This window comes from Mobula birostris, chromosome 20 (genome assembly GCF_030028105.1).
Source record: "Mobula birostris isolate sMobBir1 chromosome 20, sMobBir1.hap1, whole genome shotgun sequence".
Taxonomy (NCBI): Eukaryota; Metazoa; Chordata; class Chondrichthyes; order Myliobatiformes; family Myliobatidae; genus Mobula; species Mobula birostris.
The window spans coordinates 53,460,028-53,477,736 of NC_092389.1; the positions used below are offsets into that span (position 1 = coordinate 53,460,028).

The 17,709-nt window shown below is 52.9% G+C and overlaps 1 protein-coding gene across 2 annotated transcripts in view; it reads right to left on the reverse strand.

Moving 5' to 3' along the window:
• Window positions 1–263: 263 nt before the first annotated feature.
• Window positions 264–17,709, reverse strand: part of sik2a (salt-inducible kinase 2a) — a 249,348-nt gene continuing 231,902 nt past the window's right edge. For both annotated transcript variants that reach the window (XM_072238566.1, XM_072238567.1), the window contains 6 exons: window positions 13,717–13,945; window positions 12,801–13,070; window positions 8,002–8,162; window positions 4,972–5,085; window positions 2,195–2,286; window positions 264–1,689 (listed from right to left, as the gene is read on the reverse strand). In XM_072238566.1, the coding sequence (XP_072094667.1) occupies window positions 1,161–1,689; window positions 2,195–2,286; window positions 4,972–5,085; window positions 8,002–8,162; window positions 12,801–13,070; window positions 13,717–13,945 (1,395 nt within the window). In that variant the 3' untranslated portion in view covers window positions 264–1,160. The remainder of the gene's footprint in view (window positions 1,690–2,194; window positions 2,287–4,971; window positions 5,086–8,001; window positions 8,163–12,800; window positions 13,071–13,716; window positions 13,946–17,709) is intronic.

Genomic DNA, 17,709 nt, shown 5'->3' on the forward strand with positions numbered 1-17,709 from the left:
ATACAGGTCAGTCTGAACGCAGAGCGAGACAAAGCCCTGAGTCCCACACAGTGGAACCCTGCGGGATCTACTCTGAAGTGACTTTGGTTAACTTGCCAGTATAACTGGGGCATCGTTTGCCGAAACGGTTTTCCCGAAATGTGTTGCTTTTACGTTTAAAATAAAGGAAGCTGAGGAAAAGGGAAAGGCACGACACATCACACCTCACACAACAGCTTCTGTATGGAAAGCTTATTTCTCATAGAACTTCTAAAAACCCTAGGCAAAGTGTACAACGTCTTTAATTAGCAACCAGCAACTTATGTTTGAAATTCAAAATTACAATGAATTATTCCTTGAAAGCAAACACTGAACGAGTACTAACACGTCGAATTACCTCCTCCAGAATCCAGAGGCGCGTAGACACAAAGTGCCCCCCGAAGGAGGTGCTTTTCAAAAATGATAACATTGTTCGAACTTTCTATCCTAGGTGCTAATTGTAATCTAGGAACACCCTCTGGCATGTGAAATGTATGAGTCAAGCAGTTTTTTTCGGGCTCTCTCTCTCTCTCTCCTGGGTGATCTGGGACGGGTTACCTCGGAGTACGATAAACGAGTTCCGTTACTCGGTTTCTGGGGGGGAGGCGGCGGGGGGGGGGGTCACAGCTTAAAGCAGTTAAGCACACTTGCCAGCCACCCCAGACAGATTGCATTGGCCGGCGTTCCGCGGGAGGTACGTGGGGCTGGGATGGTTAGATCGTATTTTCCGTGGATTTCCCAGCTCTTGAGCTCAAAGTTTTCCTGCTTAATGTATTGCTATTTTCTTTTGGCGGAACCAATACAGTCCGTTTTGCACCCTGTCCGATGTCGAGTTGCGCGCTTGCTGTTCCATTGTGTTTGTCCACCACCCCCCCCTTCGGGAAAGTGCACGCGCCCTGATAAGGTTCGCCTCTCCTGCCTCACTCTTCCTTCTCAGCCGCCCGAGGCCCAGCAGAACCGCACGGCGGCCACCTCTACAAGTGAGCCAATTCCGTACTGCAGATCTCCACTCCCCCCAGCTACGCTTTACGAAGGGAAAACGTCGTCAGGTTTAGTGATATCTCGAAACGCACACGACGAAATGGACTCCATTTCTCTTCCGGCCATCCCTCCCTCCTCGGCGAAGTCACGCGGCAGCCCGCTCAGTTCACCATGACGTAGCCCCCGTGCTGAGTGTCGACGGTCTCCATCATCTCGCAGTCGAAGAGCCCCGGCAGCTCGGGGACCGCGACGTCCTTGTAGGCCTCCGGTGGGTCGGCAGCGGCTTCGCCGGCCTGGTTTTCGGTCAGGGACAGGGCAGCCTGCTGGGTTTGGTCGAGGGCGTAGGGGCATTGCTCCGGGTAGCCCAGCTCGGGCGCCGTGGCCCCGACCACGTTGCAGGGCTGGTAGGGGAACGGCAGCTGCCGCTCCAGGCGGGCCTGCAGCGGAAGCGAGGGGCCCATCTGCGGCGGAGGGAGCTGCAGCTCGTAGTGCTGGTGGAGGAACGGGTCGCAGCGCATCTGCTCTGCGGGCGTCAGGGGCTGTGCCATGCCGAACGGCGGCTGCACGTCCGGGTGAGGGGCGGGCATCTGCTGTGCCGGCTGGGGATAGGTGCCTTCGGCGATCTGCATTTGGTTGAAGTAGGCCTGGAGCTGGGACTGCTTCTGGAGAAACAGACGTTTCTGCTGCAGCCTGAAATGGGGTTTGGGGACGAGGTGAAGGAAGAGGGGGAGAGAATGCAAGATAAGCTTCAGCCACAGACCCTTGCCTCAGCCCCACCCGCCCGGCATTCCACGTGGACCCCCCCCACCCCCCGGCATTATATCGGGCCTTCGGACTGTGGGAGGAAACCCACGCGGGGTCGCTAGGTTGGGGGTGGGGGGGCGGAATTGGACTCCACGCTCCGGCCCGCCCCTGTGAGGCCACGGCGTGGCGCTGACTGCTACGCCGCCGGGGCCTCGGGCTTCCGATACGCTGGCGGCCGGAGGGACGTTGATTCAGGTCGGACAGGCCCTCCCGGCCCTTCCCGGCCTAATCGCGGGAGGGTCGACAATCACGGATTACCATCGTCGGGAGGGCGTATCGACTCCTTCGGATGCCAGGGGCCGAACTCCGAGCCGGGTGACTGTCACGCGAAGAGCTGCATTGCCAGTGGTAACACGACCCTCAGCTCGGGGTGACCCGGGGGCCCCCTCACCTGTGTTCCTGTAACTGCTGCTCAAGGCTCCTCGGTGCTTCCTTGCAGTACATGGGGCAGCTGTTTTGTGCTTTGTTCAGTAAGTTTGGGTTCTGTGGAGCAGAGGAAAACACTAGTTAGTCTGCAGCTTAATGTGAAAAAGACTAAGGGGCTGGTGGTAGACCTGAGGAGAGCTAAGGTACCGGTGACCCCTGTTTCCATCCAGGGGGTCAGTGTGGACATGGTGGAGGATTACAAATACCTGGGGATACGAATTGACAATAAACTGGACTGGTCAAAGAACACTGAGGCTGTCTACAAGAAGGGCCAGAGCTGTCTCTATTTCCTGAGGAGACTGAGGTCCTTTAACATCTGCCGGACGATGCTGAGGATGTTCTACGAGTCTGTGGTGGCCAGTGCGATCATGTTTGCTGTTGTGTGCTGGGGCAGCAGGCTGAGGGTAGCAGACACCAACAGAATCAACAAACTCATTCGTAAGGCCAGTGATGTTGTGGGGATGGAACTGGACTCTCTGACGGTGGTGTCTGAAAAGAGGATGCTGTCCAAGTTGCATGCCATCTTGGACAATGTCTCCCATCCACTACATAATGTACTGGGTGGGCACAGGAGTACATTCAGCCAGAGACTCATTCCACCGAGATGCAGCACAGAGCGTCATAGGAAGTCATTCCTGCCTGTGGCCATCAAACTTTACAACTCCTCCATTGGAGGGTCAGACACCCTGAGCCAATAGGCTGGTCCTGGACTTATTTCCTGGCATAATTTACTTTTTACTATTTAACTATTTATGGTTCTATTACTATTTATTATTTATGGAGCAACTGTAACGAAAACCAATTTCCCCTGGGATCAATAAAGTATGACTATGACTATGACCAGGTACTGACATGTCATCAGTTTCAATAATGATACAGTTTGTCACTAGCAGATATTAGAGAGGTGATTTACTAGACCATAAGACCACTCGGCCCATCGAGTCTGCTCTACCATTTCATCATGGCTGATCCATTTCCCCCCTCAGCCCCAGTCTCCTGCCTTCCCCCCCGTACCCCTACATGTCCTGACCAATCATGAATCTATCCACCCCTGCCTTAAATACACCCAATGACTTGGCCTCCGCACCCCGCCTGTGGTCACGTATTCCACAGATTCACCACTCTCTGGCAAAAGAAGTTCCTCCTCATCTCCGTTCGAAAAGGACGCCCCTCTATCCTGAGGCTGTGTCCTCTGGTCTGAGACTCTCCCACCACAGGAAACATCCTCTCCACACCCACTCTATCGAGGCCTTTCAACGTTCGATAGGTTTCAATGAGGTCACCCCTCATTCTTCTGAACTCTAGTGAATACAGGCCCAGAGCCGTCAAACGCTCCTCACATGACAAGCCGGAATCATTTTCGTCAGCCTCCTTCGAACCCTCTCCAGTGTCAGCATGTCCTTTCTAGGATAAGGGGGCCCGAACCTGTTCACAATACTTCAAGTGAGGTCTCACCAGAGCTTTATAAAGTCTCCACATTACATCCTTGCGTTTATATTCTAGTCCTGGTGAAATGAATGCAAACATTGCATTTGCCTTCCTCACCACAGACTCAACCTGCAAATTAACCTTTAGGGAGTCCTGCACTGGATCCAGTGAGCCTGTGCTGACGAGATCGACACTCCCCTCTGGAGGAATGAACCTCCTCCTGCTGGCCGTGACCCTCACTGTTGCAATGAGCTCATCGCTCATAGTTTTTTAGAGATTATTAGCCCTGTTTACTTCGAGTAGGCTCGGAGCCGGGAATTGGTGAGAGAAGCTGGGTTGACAGCACGCACTGGATTGTGGGTTACTGTTTAAGCAACGCGCAAAGCTCCCTCGCGCTGATCTTAGCCGCTGCCCCTCGCATTTAGAACAGAGATGAGGAGGAAGTTCTTCGGCCCGAGGGAAGCGAGTCTGTTGAATTTGTTGGCACAGAGGCCAAGTCATTGGGTATCTTTAGAGCAGAGATTGCTAGCTTCTGGACTAGTCAATGGGTTTTCAATAGGTACATTTCATGTCGGAGAAATATATACAATGTACATCCTGAAATTCTTTTCCTTTGCAGGCATCCACGAAAACAGAGGGGTGCCCCGAAGAATGAATGATAGTTAAACGTTAGAACCTCAAAAACCTCCCCCAGCTCCCCCCTGCCACGCACAAGCAGCAGTAAAGCGATGATCCCCCCGTCCTCCACCAGCGAAAAAGCATCGGCGCCCCCCCCACCGAGCACTCAAGCGTGCAGCAAAGCATCAACAAAGACACAGACTTGCAGTACTCCAAAGGCTACTTGTTCACCCGGTATTCAACACACCACAGGCTCTCTCTCTCTCTCTCTCCCTAATAGGGGAGAAAGAGGTGTCCCCCGTTTCACAGCGAGAGGGGAGACATAACAAAACAACTCGCCGATTTACAACGCTGGAAGTCTCTTGCGTGCTTTTCCCCGAGCTCTGCGCCGGGAGAGTCGGCCCCAGAAAGGCGAAGCTCTCCAGACACACAACCCCCGGCAGCTAACCCGCTGCTCCCAAAGCTCCGTGTTCTCCCGTGACGTCGGGGTGTCAAGGGTTAAGGGGAGAACGGGATTGAGAGGGATAATAACTCAAGCCACGATGGAATGGCGGAGCAGACTCGACGGGCCAAACAGCCTAATTCTGCTCCCTTGTCTTATCGTCTAATGGGACTTGCTTTCCTCGGCGTCTGTTATGATCGCGTGCTGTAGCCGTACAGCAGGGAAAGCCCAGCACGTCTACGCGATCTCCTTACCGGCAATCGATGCTGCAGGTAATGTGTTTCTAGGCTTTGACGTCTTGACAACAGGTATGGGTGAACTCCGTTGGGAAACAGGGCTGCATTGGCCTGCTGCTGTGAAGCCTCATCCTGAAAGGAAAGGTCAGACTGATAACACCTCTGTTTTGGCACAATCTTTCATCATAGTGCATTTAATTCACAGTTGTTAATGGACTCCTCCCACCCCAGCTATCCAGGACATGCTCTGTTCTCACGGTTGCCATCAGGAAGGAGGTACAGGAGCCTCAGGACCCACACCACCAGTTTCAGGAACGGTTATTACCCCTCAACCATCAGGAAGGAGGTACAGGAGCCTCAGGACCCACACCACCAGGTTCAGGAACAGTTATTACCCCTCAACCATCAGGAAGGAGGTACAGGAGCCTCGGGTTCCACACCACCAGTTTCAGGAACGGTTATTACCCCTCAACCATCAGGAAGGAGGTACAGGAGCCTCAGGACCCACACCACCAGGTTCAGGAACAGTTATTACCTCCTGACCATCAGGAAGGAGGTACAGGAGCCTCAGGACCCACACCACCAGGTTCAGGAACAGTTATTACCCCTCAACCATCAGGACCCACACCACCAAGTTCAGGGACAGTTATTACCCCCCAACCATCAGGAAGGAAGTACAGGAGCCTCAGGACCCACACCACCAGGTTCAGGAACAGTTATCACCCCTCAACCATCAGGAAGGAGGTACAGGAGCCTCAGGACCCACACCACCAGGTTCAGGAACAGTTATTACCCCTCAACCATCAGGAAGGAGGTACAGGAGCCTCAGGACCCACACCACCAGGTTCAGGAACAGTTGCTACCTCTCGACCATCAGGAAGGAGGTACAGGAGCCTCAGGACCCACACCACCAGGTTCAGGAACAGTTGCTACCCCTCAACCATCAGGAAGGAGGTACAGGAGCCTCAGGACCAACACCACCAGGTTCAGGGACAATTATTACCCCTCAACCATCAGGCTCCTGAACCAGAGAGAATAACATCATTCATTCCCTCCCATCCCCAACACTGAACTGTTCCCATAACCAGTGGACTCATTTTCAAGGACCAATGGTTGGCAGACAGGAAACAAAGAGTAGGGATTAACGGGTCCCTTTCAGAATGGTAGGTAGTGACCAGTGGGGTACCGCAGGGTTCAGTGCTGGGACTGCAGCTGTTTACAATATACATTAATGATTTAGATGAAGGGATTAAAAGTAACATTAGCAAATCTGCAGATGACACAAAGCTGGGTGGCAGCGTGAAATGTGAGGAGGATGTTATGAGAATGCAGGGTGACTTGGACAGGTTGGGTGAGTGGGCAGATGCATGGCAGATGCAGTTTAATGTGGATAAATGTGAGGTTATCCACTTTGGTGGCAAGAACAGGAAAGCAGATTACTATCTGAATGGTGACGTTAGGAAAAGGGGAAGTACAACGAGAAACAGGTGTTCTTGTACATCAGTCACTGAAAGTAAGCATGCAGGTACGGCAGGCAGTGAAGAAAGCTAATGGCATGTTGGCCTTCACAACAAGGGGAATTGAGTATAGGAGCAAAGAGGTCCTTCTGCAGCTGTACAGGGCCCTGGTGAGACCACACTTGGAGTATTGTGTGCAGTTTTGGTCTCCAGATTTGAGGAAGGACATTCTTGTTATTGAGGGAGTGCAGCGTAGGTTCACGAGGTTAATTCTCGGGATGGTGGGACTGTCATATGTTGAAAGATTGGAGCGACTGGGCTTGTATACACTGGAATTTAGAAGGATGAGAGGGGATCTGATTGAAAAATATAAGATCGTTAAGGGATTGAACACGCTAGGGGCAGGAAACATGTCCTCGATGTTGGGGGAGTCCAGAACCAGAGGCCACAGTTTAAGAATAAGGGGTAGACCATTTAGAACGGAGTTGAGGAAAAACTTTTTCACACAGAGGGTTGTGGTTCTGTGGAATGCTCTGCCTCAGAAGGCAGTGGAGGCCAATTCTCTGGATGCTTTCAAGAAAGAGTTAGATAAAGCTCTTAAAGATAGTGGAGTCAAGGGATATGGGGAGGAGGCAGGATCTGGATACTGATTGTGGATGATCAGCCATGATCACAGTGAATGGCGGTGCTGGCTTGAAGGGCTGAATGGCCTACTCCTGCACCTACTGTCTATCGTCTCATGTTCCTGATATTCATTGTTTATTCATTTATTATTAATATTTTTCTTCGTATTTACTGTGAATGCCCACAAGATAATGAACCTTGGGTTGTATACGTACTTTGAACTTTGAAATGGATTAAAAATAAGTTAGCGTGAGCAGGACAGTTTGAGGGAAGTTGAGTGCGTGTATAATGACTCACGCTATGAGTGAAACTCAGGATAGAACGGAGGGTGCACCCGGAGGTTGGTCAGTTTTAGTGAAGCTGCTGTTGGCCGTAGCACAGAATTAGCCAGATGAGTGTTGGGGTCCTGGTAGGGGCTGTGGGGTCGGGCAACCTGCAGGAGGAGACCAGCCCCATTCGGTTTCCTGGAGGCCAAATGGAGACGTAAATAACAGCACCATAAACGATGGCAATCCTTTGGGCGGGAGGGGGGAGATCCGTGTGTTTACAGTGGTTCCAAGAAGCAGGACAGAGATCACCTTTCTAACTGCGTTCGTTCTTGCTCCGAACTTTCCTCAAAACTTTTCATGGATGAGTTCACGGCTGTGCTCATCAGGTTGTGCGTTGTCTCGGTATGGGACCCAGAATTACCGGTGATCGGGGTATGACCGTCACAGGAGGACTGTCAGGGTGGGCAGGTTTACCTGGTTGTGGGTGCTGAGGGCGTTTGTACAGGTGCGTTGTCTCGGTTTGGGACCCAGAATTACCGGTGATCGGGGTATGACCGTCACAGGAGGACTGTCAGGGTGGGCAGGTTTACCTGGTTGTGGGTGCTGAGGGCGTTTGTACAGGTGCGTTGTCTCGGTATGGGGCCCAGTATAACCGGTGATCGGGGTACGACCGTCGGGATGGCACCGGGCGGGCTTACCTGGTTGTAGGTGGTGAGGAGCCTCTGTAGTTGTGTTGGTGGCAGGGAGTCGAGGTTGACGTCTGAGTTCATCTGCTGGTAGACCATCTGCACCTTGTTCAGCTCCAGCACCCCCTTGGTCCTGGCCAGGTTCTGCAGGTGCTGGCGGAAGGCAACGATACCTGGAAGGGCGAGCCGGAGGTCAGCCCTGGCCTGCTTGCTCTCAGCGAGTCTCACAGCTCGGTTACAGGCCCTTCGGCCCGTCTCATCCATGCTGGCCGCAGCATTCCAGCCCTGACCCTGCAAGACCCACCCTTTCACATAGCCACCCATATGCCTCAATGTTGTAATTGTGCCTGTCTCAACCACTCCCTCCCTTCCTCCCTCTGAATCCCTTCCCTCCCGCTGAGCCTCCCACCTCCCTCTGAATCTGCATTGCTCCCTCTGAATCTCCATCCCTGCCTCTGAATCTCCATCCCTCCATCTGAACCTCCATCCCTCCATCTGAACCTCCATCCCTCCATCTGAACCTCCCACCCTCCCTCTGAATACCTTCCCTCCCGCTGAACCTCCCACCTCTCTCTGAACCTCCCACCTCCCTCTGAATCTCCATCGTTCCCTCTGAATCTCTCTCTCCATCCCTCTGAATCTCCTGCCTCCCTCTCTCTGAATCTCCCTCCTACCCTTCCTCTGACTCTCCCTCCTTCCCTCCCTCTGAATCTCCTTCCTCCCTCCCTCTGAATCTCCTTCCTTCCCTCCCTTTGAATCTCCCTCCCTCTCTCCCTTCCTCTCTCCTCTGAATCTCCCTCCTTCCCTCCCTCTGAACCTCCCACCCTCCTTCCCTCTGAATCTCCCTCCTCTCTCCCGCCTGCCTCTGCATCCCCTTCCCCAGCTCTGTCCAATCTTCCGGATCAGCTTGCCGTACGCAACCTTCTCAGAGCCGTCACTAAAGTCCATTTCTAACTGGCAACGACACCCCCTGCTCCGCCGTTAGCCATATCCTGATCTGGAGCGACAAATCGGGCGCACGGTTCAGACCCCAGCCGCCAGCAGCTGAAGGCGTTCAAGGGATAGCCAGGCTTTGATTTACAAATCCCCACCACAGTGGCGGTACCGTAGCCGTTAGCGTGACGCTTTACGGTACCAGTGACCCGGGTTCGATTCCAGCCACTGCCCATAAGCAGTTTGTACGTTCTCTTGTACCTAATCTCATAGGAGATTAGTGGGCAAAATTAGGGCACATGGTATTGGGGGCAGAGTACTGACATGGATTGAAAATTGGCTGGCTGACAGAAAACAAAGAGTAGCGATTAATGGTTCCCTTTTGGAATGGCAGGCGGTGACCAGTGAGTTACCCGCAGGGTTCAGTGCTGGGACCGCAGCTGTTTACAATATATATTAATGATTTAGATGAGGGAATCAAAAGTAACATTAGCAAATTTGCCGATGACACAAGGCTGGGTGATAGTGTGAAATGTGAGGAGGATGTTATGAGAATGCAGGGTGACTTGGACAGGTTGGGTGAGTGGGCAGATGCATGGCAGATGCAGTTTAATGTGGATAAATGTGAGGTTATCCACTTTGGTGGTAAGAACAGTAAGGCAGATTATTATCTAAATGGAGTCAAGTTAGGAAAAGGGGAAACACAATGAGATCTAGGTGTTCTTGTACATCAGTCACTGAAAGTAAGCATGCAGGTACAGCAGGCCGTGAAGAAAGCTAATGGCATGCTGGCCTTCATAACAAGGGGAATTGAGTATAAGAGCAAAGAGGTCCTTCTGCAGCTGTACAGGGCCCTGGTGAGACCACACCTGGAGTACTGTGTGCAGTTTTAGTCTCCAAATTTGAGGAAGGACATTCTTGCTATTGAGAGAGTGCAGCATAGGTTCACAAGGTTAATTCCCGGGATGGCGGGACTGTCATATGTCGAAAGATTGGAGCGACTGGGCTTGTATACTTTGGAATTTAGAAGGCTGAGAGGGGATCTTATTGAAACATATAAGATTATTAAGGGATTGGACACGCTCGAGGCAGGAAACATGTTCCCGATGTTGGGGGAGTCCAGAACCAGAGGCCACAGTTTAAGAATAACGGGTAGGTCATTTATAACGGAGTTGAGGAAAAACTTTTTCACCCAGAGAGTGATGGATATATGGAATGCTCTGCCCCAGAAGGCTGTGGAGGCCAAGTCTCTGGATGCTATCAAAAAAGAGATGGATAGAGCTCTTAAAGATAGTGGAATCAAAGGTTATGGGGAGAAGGCAGGAACTGGATACTGATAGTGGATGATCAGCCATGATCACAGTGAATGGCGGTGCTGGCTCGAAGGGCCGAATGGCCTACTCCTGCACCTATTGTCTATTGTCTCTCCCGCCGTGACTGCGTGGGTTTCCTCTGGGTGCTCTGGTTTCCTCCCACAGTCCGACAACATACCGGTGGGTCGGTTAACTGGTCATTGTAAACTGTCCCATGATTAGGCCAGGGTTAAATTGGGGGATCGCTGGGCGGCGTGGAAGGGCCTGTTCTGTGCTGTATCTGAATTTTAAAAAAATAAACAAATAAATAAACAAAATTTTCTCAGTTGATGAGTTTTTTTCCCCTGTATAATGGACAGTACACCATTTATTGCTCAAACGCTGTACGAAAATACCCACAACGCTTTTGTCCGATTTTTAAAAAATAATTTACAGACGATATTTTCTCGGAACATAAGACCACACGATATAGGAGCATAAAATTAGTTTGCCCCATCGAGTCTGCTCCACCATTTCATCACCGCCTCTCAGCCCAATACCCCTTCAACAGATCACGGGATTTTCAAGTTAAATTAACTGGAAATGAAGGTAATTATCGGCAACAGCAGGCATGTGAGGACGCGGATTGCTGTCAGAACAGAAATGGCTGAACAAGGCTTTGCCCGGGGAGGAAATCTTCCCCTTCTACTCCTTAGCCGATATGTGACTCCACCCCCTGGTGACTGGTCGACTTTGGAGGGTCCAGATCGAAAGGAGGCCCCCCCCACCACACCCCCAGAACAGATGGGAAAAGTCGATAACCGGCCAGCTTCCCACTCTCCGACTGGCACCTGGCCTGGTCTGTCAGGGGAAAGGGTCTGAACTCGCTGATTTGATCCCTGTTGCAAAGCTCTCTTGGGCTGCTATTACAGCTCGGGGGGGGGTGGGCATCGGAGTTCCGACGTCACAGTAACGTCCTCCCCCCGGACTGTCAGGATTTTCCCCGGGGCCCCCGGTCGTCCCAAAGACGTAGCGCAGGGGTCCCCATCATTTTCTGCACGGCGGACCGATTTAATATTGACAATATTCTTGCGGACCGGCTGATCGGTGGTGGGGGAGAGGGGGTGCATGTTCCAGTAGGGTTAAACTCACCTCAACATGTCTTTTACAGTTAGGGTTGCCAACTTTCTCACTTCCAAATAAGGGACAAAAGTAGCAGTCAAATCCCGGGACACTTGTGTTCACCCCAAAAAGACTACCAGGGCCATGAAGCTTTGCGCGGGCACCTGTGTGCGTATCTGTGACGTGCGCAGGCGTGTACGTGCCGATTTTTTCCCCCAAATCGGTTTTGGCTTAATCTTCCCGACTATAGGGGAGACCTCATGGAAACATTTTGAATGTTAAAAGGCATGGACAGAGTGGACGTGGCAAAGTTGTTTCCCATGATGGGGGAGTCTAGTACGAGAGGGCATGACTTAAGGATTGAAGGGCGCCCATTCAGAACAGAAATGCGAAGAAATTTTTTTAGTCAGAGGGTGGTGAATCTATGGAATTTGTTGCCATGGGCAGCAGTGGAGGCCAAGTCATTGGGTGTATTTAAGGCAGAGATTGATAGGTATCTGAGTAGCCAGGGCATCAAAGGTTACGGTGAGAAGGCGGTGGGGTGGGACTAAATGGGAGAATGGATCAGCAGACTCAATGGGCCGAATGGCCGACTTCTGCTCCCTTTATGGCCTATACTGAACACACATTATTTCTTCTTTATATAGGCTGTGTATTTGTCATATCATTCCTGCTCTTACTATATGTTAGTGTTATTTTCGGTTTTATGTGTTATTTGGTATGATTTGGTAGGTTATTTTTTAGGTCTGGGAACGCTCAAAAATTCTTCCCAAATAAATTAATGGTAATTGTTTCTGCACTTTACGCCATTTCGGCTTACGAACGGTTTCATAGGAATGCTCTACCTTAGCGGGGGAAATACGGGACAAGGGCGGTCTCGTATGGGACAAATTTAGCCCGATATACGGGATGTCCCGGCTAATACGGGACAGTTGGCAACCCTGTGTTCAAGTTCAACAGTGCGTGACAGGGAATGAGGAAAGGTGCCGCTGACTCGTATCGTTTCCTCGCGGCCTGGTAGCACATGCTTTGGTGGTTGGGGACCGCTGACGTAGGGGGCGGGTGGGTCTGGCGGGTCATGGCCGATTGCCCGGTGATTAGTCTGGGGCAGGCCAGAGGGCGGGGAATCCCTTGCCACGGGCGGCAGTGGAGGCCAGGTTGTTGGGTGTGTTTAAGGCAGGGGTGGATAGTTCGGCCACTGGACAGGGCAGGATGGGATACGGGGAGAACGGCAGGAGATGGGGGGGGTGAGGGCCATTTCAGACTCGATGGGCCAAAGGGCCAGATTCTGTTCCTGTACCTTATATGGTCTAAATCGGGGCAGTGGTGTACGCATCTGTACATAAATTGAAGGAACGGCTTCCCGGCACTGGAAGATGAGGTGGACGGAGGAGGCGGGCTGGGCAGGACACTCAGACCCGTCCGCGCACGGTGGGGGGGGGGGAGACGCAGTCCGGCGGTCACCTTGCGTCAGGGACGTGTCCGAGGCTCGCCGGCCCTCCCGGAAGCTGACGGGGGAGCGGTTCTGCACCTCGCGCTTCTGCGAGACCAGCGCCTCCATGGCGGGGTTCGGGGGCTTGATGCCGGCCAGCGGCGGGTTCATCCGAGCCACGGACTGGCGGGCCAGCGGCGGCGAGTCCTCCAGGGCGCCGAGCTCGCTGTGCACCAGCCCCACGTCGTACTCGGAGTCGAAGCTCCCCACGGACGGGTTGTCCCCCATGGTGAACAGCTTCCCTGTGTCGGAGCAAGGCACAGACGTTAGCCCCACCGGCGCACTGAGACACCCCCCCGTTCTCTTGCCACAAACCCCACGGATCCGGCTAGCTCAGTCACCAGCGAACAGCCCTGCAGGGTTCTCTCAACTTCCCGCTATGGTTTCCCGGCGCGTTCCAGCGGTTGGGAACGGTCTCCACCCAGCCCTCGGGTAGTTCGGCAGTGAGCAGGCCGATTGAAATGTTAATGATGGGAACCCACACTCGCTGGAGTTACGGGTGCATTTTGGGGGTACACTGCGTGATGTGCATGCGATGTACTTGGTTGTGGGGTTAATTAATCAAGTTCCTCCTTTCTCCCCCCACCCCTACATTTCCCTTCCACCTTCCCTCTCTTTCAGTTCCCCACTCTGGCCTCCTACCTCTTCTCCTCACCCGCCTATCACCTCCCTCCAGTGTCCCTGTCCTCCTCCTTCCCTCTCTCCCATGGTCCACTCTCCTCTCTGATCAGATTCCTTCCTCTCCAGCCCTTTACCTTTCCCACCCATCACCTCCCCCTGGTGTCCCTCCTCCTTCCCTTTCTCCCACGGTCCACTCTCCTCTCCGGTCAGGTTGGGAGCCCCCTGCTCAGGCGCCCCGGCGTTCCCAGGAGGACAGTGCCTTCCTACCTGTACTTGGCAGCACCACTGGCTGGTTGGTGACCTCCGCCAGTGTGTGGCGGCGCTGGCCACACCGCATTGCCTGGAAGGACGCGTAGACCTGGGCGGGGTCCTCCTCCGAGTCCACCTCGGTCTCTATCCCCTCGTCGATCGAGGTCTCCATCATGTTGCTGGGGGTCGGCGGGCACCCCTTCCTCGGTATCGAGGGGGGCAGGGGGTCGAGGAGGCAGCCATTTACCTGCGGAGACGGGGTCATGGCATTAGTCCGTGGTCGCGAGGGCCCTGGTCACCGGCTGCCCGAGGGGGGCGGTTTTGCCCGTGGGAAAGCGGTGATTTCCTCCCCCCAACAGGGACCTTCACCCTTCAACCACGCAGCTCCCGGCGTTCGCCGGCTGGGTAGCATCGCAGACGGCGTGACACTGCTAGGGCGTCAGGGTGTCGGAGTTTGGGGTTCGGCTCCAAATGGAGGACGGGCTGGCCGAGGCAGGCGATCGGGGCTGAGCGGGGAAACGGATCAGCGGCCGTGACGAAACGACGGGCCAAATGGCCTAATTCTAATCCCGTGGACATTCGGTCATCCGCGAGGCGTTCGTACGTTCCCCCCCCCCAACAGTCCACGGGGCGTTCCACTTGGTAGGCTAATTGGTCATCGTAAGTTGCCCCGTGATGCGGCTCGGGTTAAATTGGGAGCCCGTTCTGCACTTCTTCACTTGATCAGAGTCAGAATCAGGGTGTATTGTCACCGGTACACGTCGTGAAACTTGTTAACCTGCTTCGGAGTCTGAAGCAAGGAAATAAATAGAAACAAAACTGCGTGGGTTTCCTCCCGGTGCTCCAGTTTCCTCCCACAGTCCAAGGGCATACTGGCTAGTAGGGTAACTGGCCACTGTAAATGGTCCCGCGATCTGGCTGGGCGGCATGCCTCGCAGGGAAATTCTGCGCTGTGATCTCAAAGAAAGTGCAAAAATGGGTCTATCTATCAATTGCAAAAAGACAGAATGTATGGTGATATCCAAAAAGAAGGAGAATCCTATCTGCAGGCTGAGAATAAACGGGGAAGACATTAAACAAGTACAGAACTTCTGCTACTTAGGAAGCTGGGTGACATCAGATGGCAGGTACGAGTTGGACATCAAAAGAAGAATAGGGATGGGAAAAGACACCTTTACGAGAATGAAGAGTATACTGACCAATACTAAACTAGGCATGACAACCTGCCTCAGAGTACTGAAATGTTACGTTTATCCAGTTATGTTATATGGCTCAGAATGTTGGACAATATCTAGTAACATGAGGAAACGAATTGTAGCAGCAGAGATGTGGTTTTTGAGGAGGATGCAAAGAATATCATGGACGAAACGAATATCTAACGAGGATGTCATGAACAGAGCAAGCACAAAAAGAGAAATAATGTATGAGATCATGAAAAGGCAACGTAACTTCATTGGACATGTGATTAGGAAAGAGGCGTTGGAATGCACGGTAATTATGGGAAAGATTGAAGGGAAGAAAGCAAGAGGAAGACAAAGACAAATGATGATGGAGACAGCGGCCAGAGAACTGGAAATGAATACCAATGAATTGATCCACTTGACCCGAAACAGGAGTGTGTGGGCCATGGCAGTCAAAGCTCAAACTGGGCATGGCACCCGATGATGATGAAGATGATGAACCCAATGAATGAATAAGTATGTAATAAAAAAATTATTGAGAGCGTGGGAGGCGTCCATTCGGCCCATCACGTGTATGCTGACCCATAGGTTTGCTGCTTCTGGGCTGCTCGATTTGTTTACTCAGGTACGGTATCAGTCAGGCACTGGCGGGCCTGGCGCGGGAGGGCAAACCAGCCACTTACAGGGCACGCGGCCCATTCACCCACACTGGTTTCGACGCCCCCCCACCTGACCCTCCACGTCTCTTTGCTTGCGTAGCCAGAAATCCGATATCCGCCCACCCTGGGCATTCTCCCTCCTGCCCACGGAGGTCCCGAAATCCTGGAGCCACCTACGGCCAGGCCTGAGGACAACCCCCTCCCCACTGTTACATGCGACGGAGCGGCCCCCTGGTTACGGTCAGGCGGACCCCCGGCCTCAGCCTCTCTGCGTCGTTCCGACCTTGCTCCTCATCGCCTACCTGCGCCGCAGCCCTCTGCCGCCGTCGCCTCGTGCTGCCTCGGCTCACGGATGGGAAGGCTTCGTGGTCTCCCTGTGCGGCAAGATGGACTCCTGACCTCACGGCCTACCCCCTCATCATCCCCTGCCTGTGTCACTCCTTCTGGGCAGCTGTTGCCTTTTCATTCTGCACTTCATTCACACACATGTTTTTCTTTAAACCTCGGACTACCTCGATGAGCCGTGCCGTGCGCGTGAACACATCGCGCAAGATGAGTGGCAAAGACTCGACAGGCCGAAAGGCCTAACTCTGCTTCCTGCACCTTGCGGTCTTTTCACCGTCGCTGGCAACAGTAATAAACCAAGCCCCATTCAGAGAAGACTGAGTAGGTTAGGACTTTGTTCAATAGACAATAGACAATAGGTGGAGGAGTAGGCCATTCGGCCCTTCGAGCCAGCACCGCCATTCACTGTGATCATGGCTGATCATCCACAATCAGTACCCTTTTCCTGCCTTCTCCCCGTATTCCTTCACTCCACTATCTTTAAGAGCTCTATCTAACTCTTTTTTTGAAAGAATCCAGAGAATTGGCCTCCACTGCCTTCTGAGGCAGAGCATTCCACAGAACCACAACCCTCTGTGTGAAAAAAGTTTTTCCTCAGCTCCGTTCTAAATGGTCTACCCCTTATTCTTAAACTGTGGCCTCTGGTTCTGGACTCCCCCAACATCGGGAGCATGTTTCCTGCCTCTAGCGTGTCCAATCCCTTAATAACCTTGTTGCTTGGAACGTAGAAGGTTGAGGGGAGATTTGATGGAGGTATACAAAATTATGAGGGGTAGAGACAGGGTGAATGCAAGCAGGGTTTGTTCCGCTGAGGTTGGGTGGGACGACAACCGGAGGTCGTGGGTTAAGGGGCGAAAGGTGAGAGGCTTAAGGGGAACGCGAGGGGGGAGACGTCGTCACTCGGAGGGCGGTGAAGGTGTGGAGCGAGCCGCCAGAACCCATGGTGGATGCCGGCTCCATTTCAACGGTTCAGCACGGACAAGACGGATGTGGAAGCATTGGAAAGGGTACAGAGGAGATTTACCAGGATGCTGCCTGGTTTAGAAAGTATGCATTATGATCAGAGATTAAGGGAGCTCGGGCTTTACTCTTTGGAGAGAAGGAGGATGAGAGGAGACATGATAGAGGTGTACAAGACAATAAGAGGAATGGATAGAGTGGATAGCCAGCGCCTCTTCCCCAGGGCACCACTGCTCAATACAAGAGGACATGGCTTTAAGGTAAGGGGTGGGAAGTTCAAGGGGGATATTAGAGGAAGGTTTTTTACTCAGAGAGTGGTTGGTGCGTGGAATGCACTGCCTGAGTCAGTGGTGGAGGCAGATACTCTAGTGAAGTTTAAGACACTACTAGACAGGTATATGGAGGAATTTAAGGTGGGGGGTTATATGGGAGGCAGGGTTTGAGGGTCGGCACAACATTGTGGGCCGAAGGGCCTGTACTGTGCTGTACTGTTCTATAAGATGGGCCGAAGGGCCTGTTTCTGTGCTGCAGTTCTCTATGAGTCTATGGTAGTTTAAAAACCGCCGGTACGCGTCCTGAAGCTTGCTGGCCTGCGGCACGAGTACGCAACGATAATAAACTATAAATCGCAACGGGGCCGGCCCGTGGTGTAAGGGCCTGGACCTCGAGACAGATGGTCCTGGGTTCAAAACCCGGCCGGGTCCCAACCCGGGCAGCAGCAGTGTCTGCGGGGGAAGAGAGGCCTGGCAGTCTACTTCCGTACCTTGCCATGAAAACCCTACGGTCAAGGAGTCGGACTCGACTTCACCTTGAACAACAGCAACAAATAAACGACAATAAATTTCTAGTCCAGGAAGTTCAGAGTT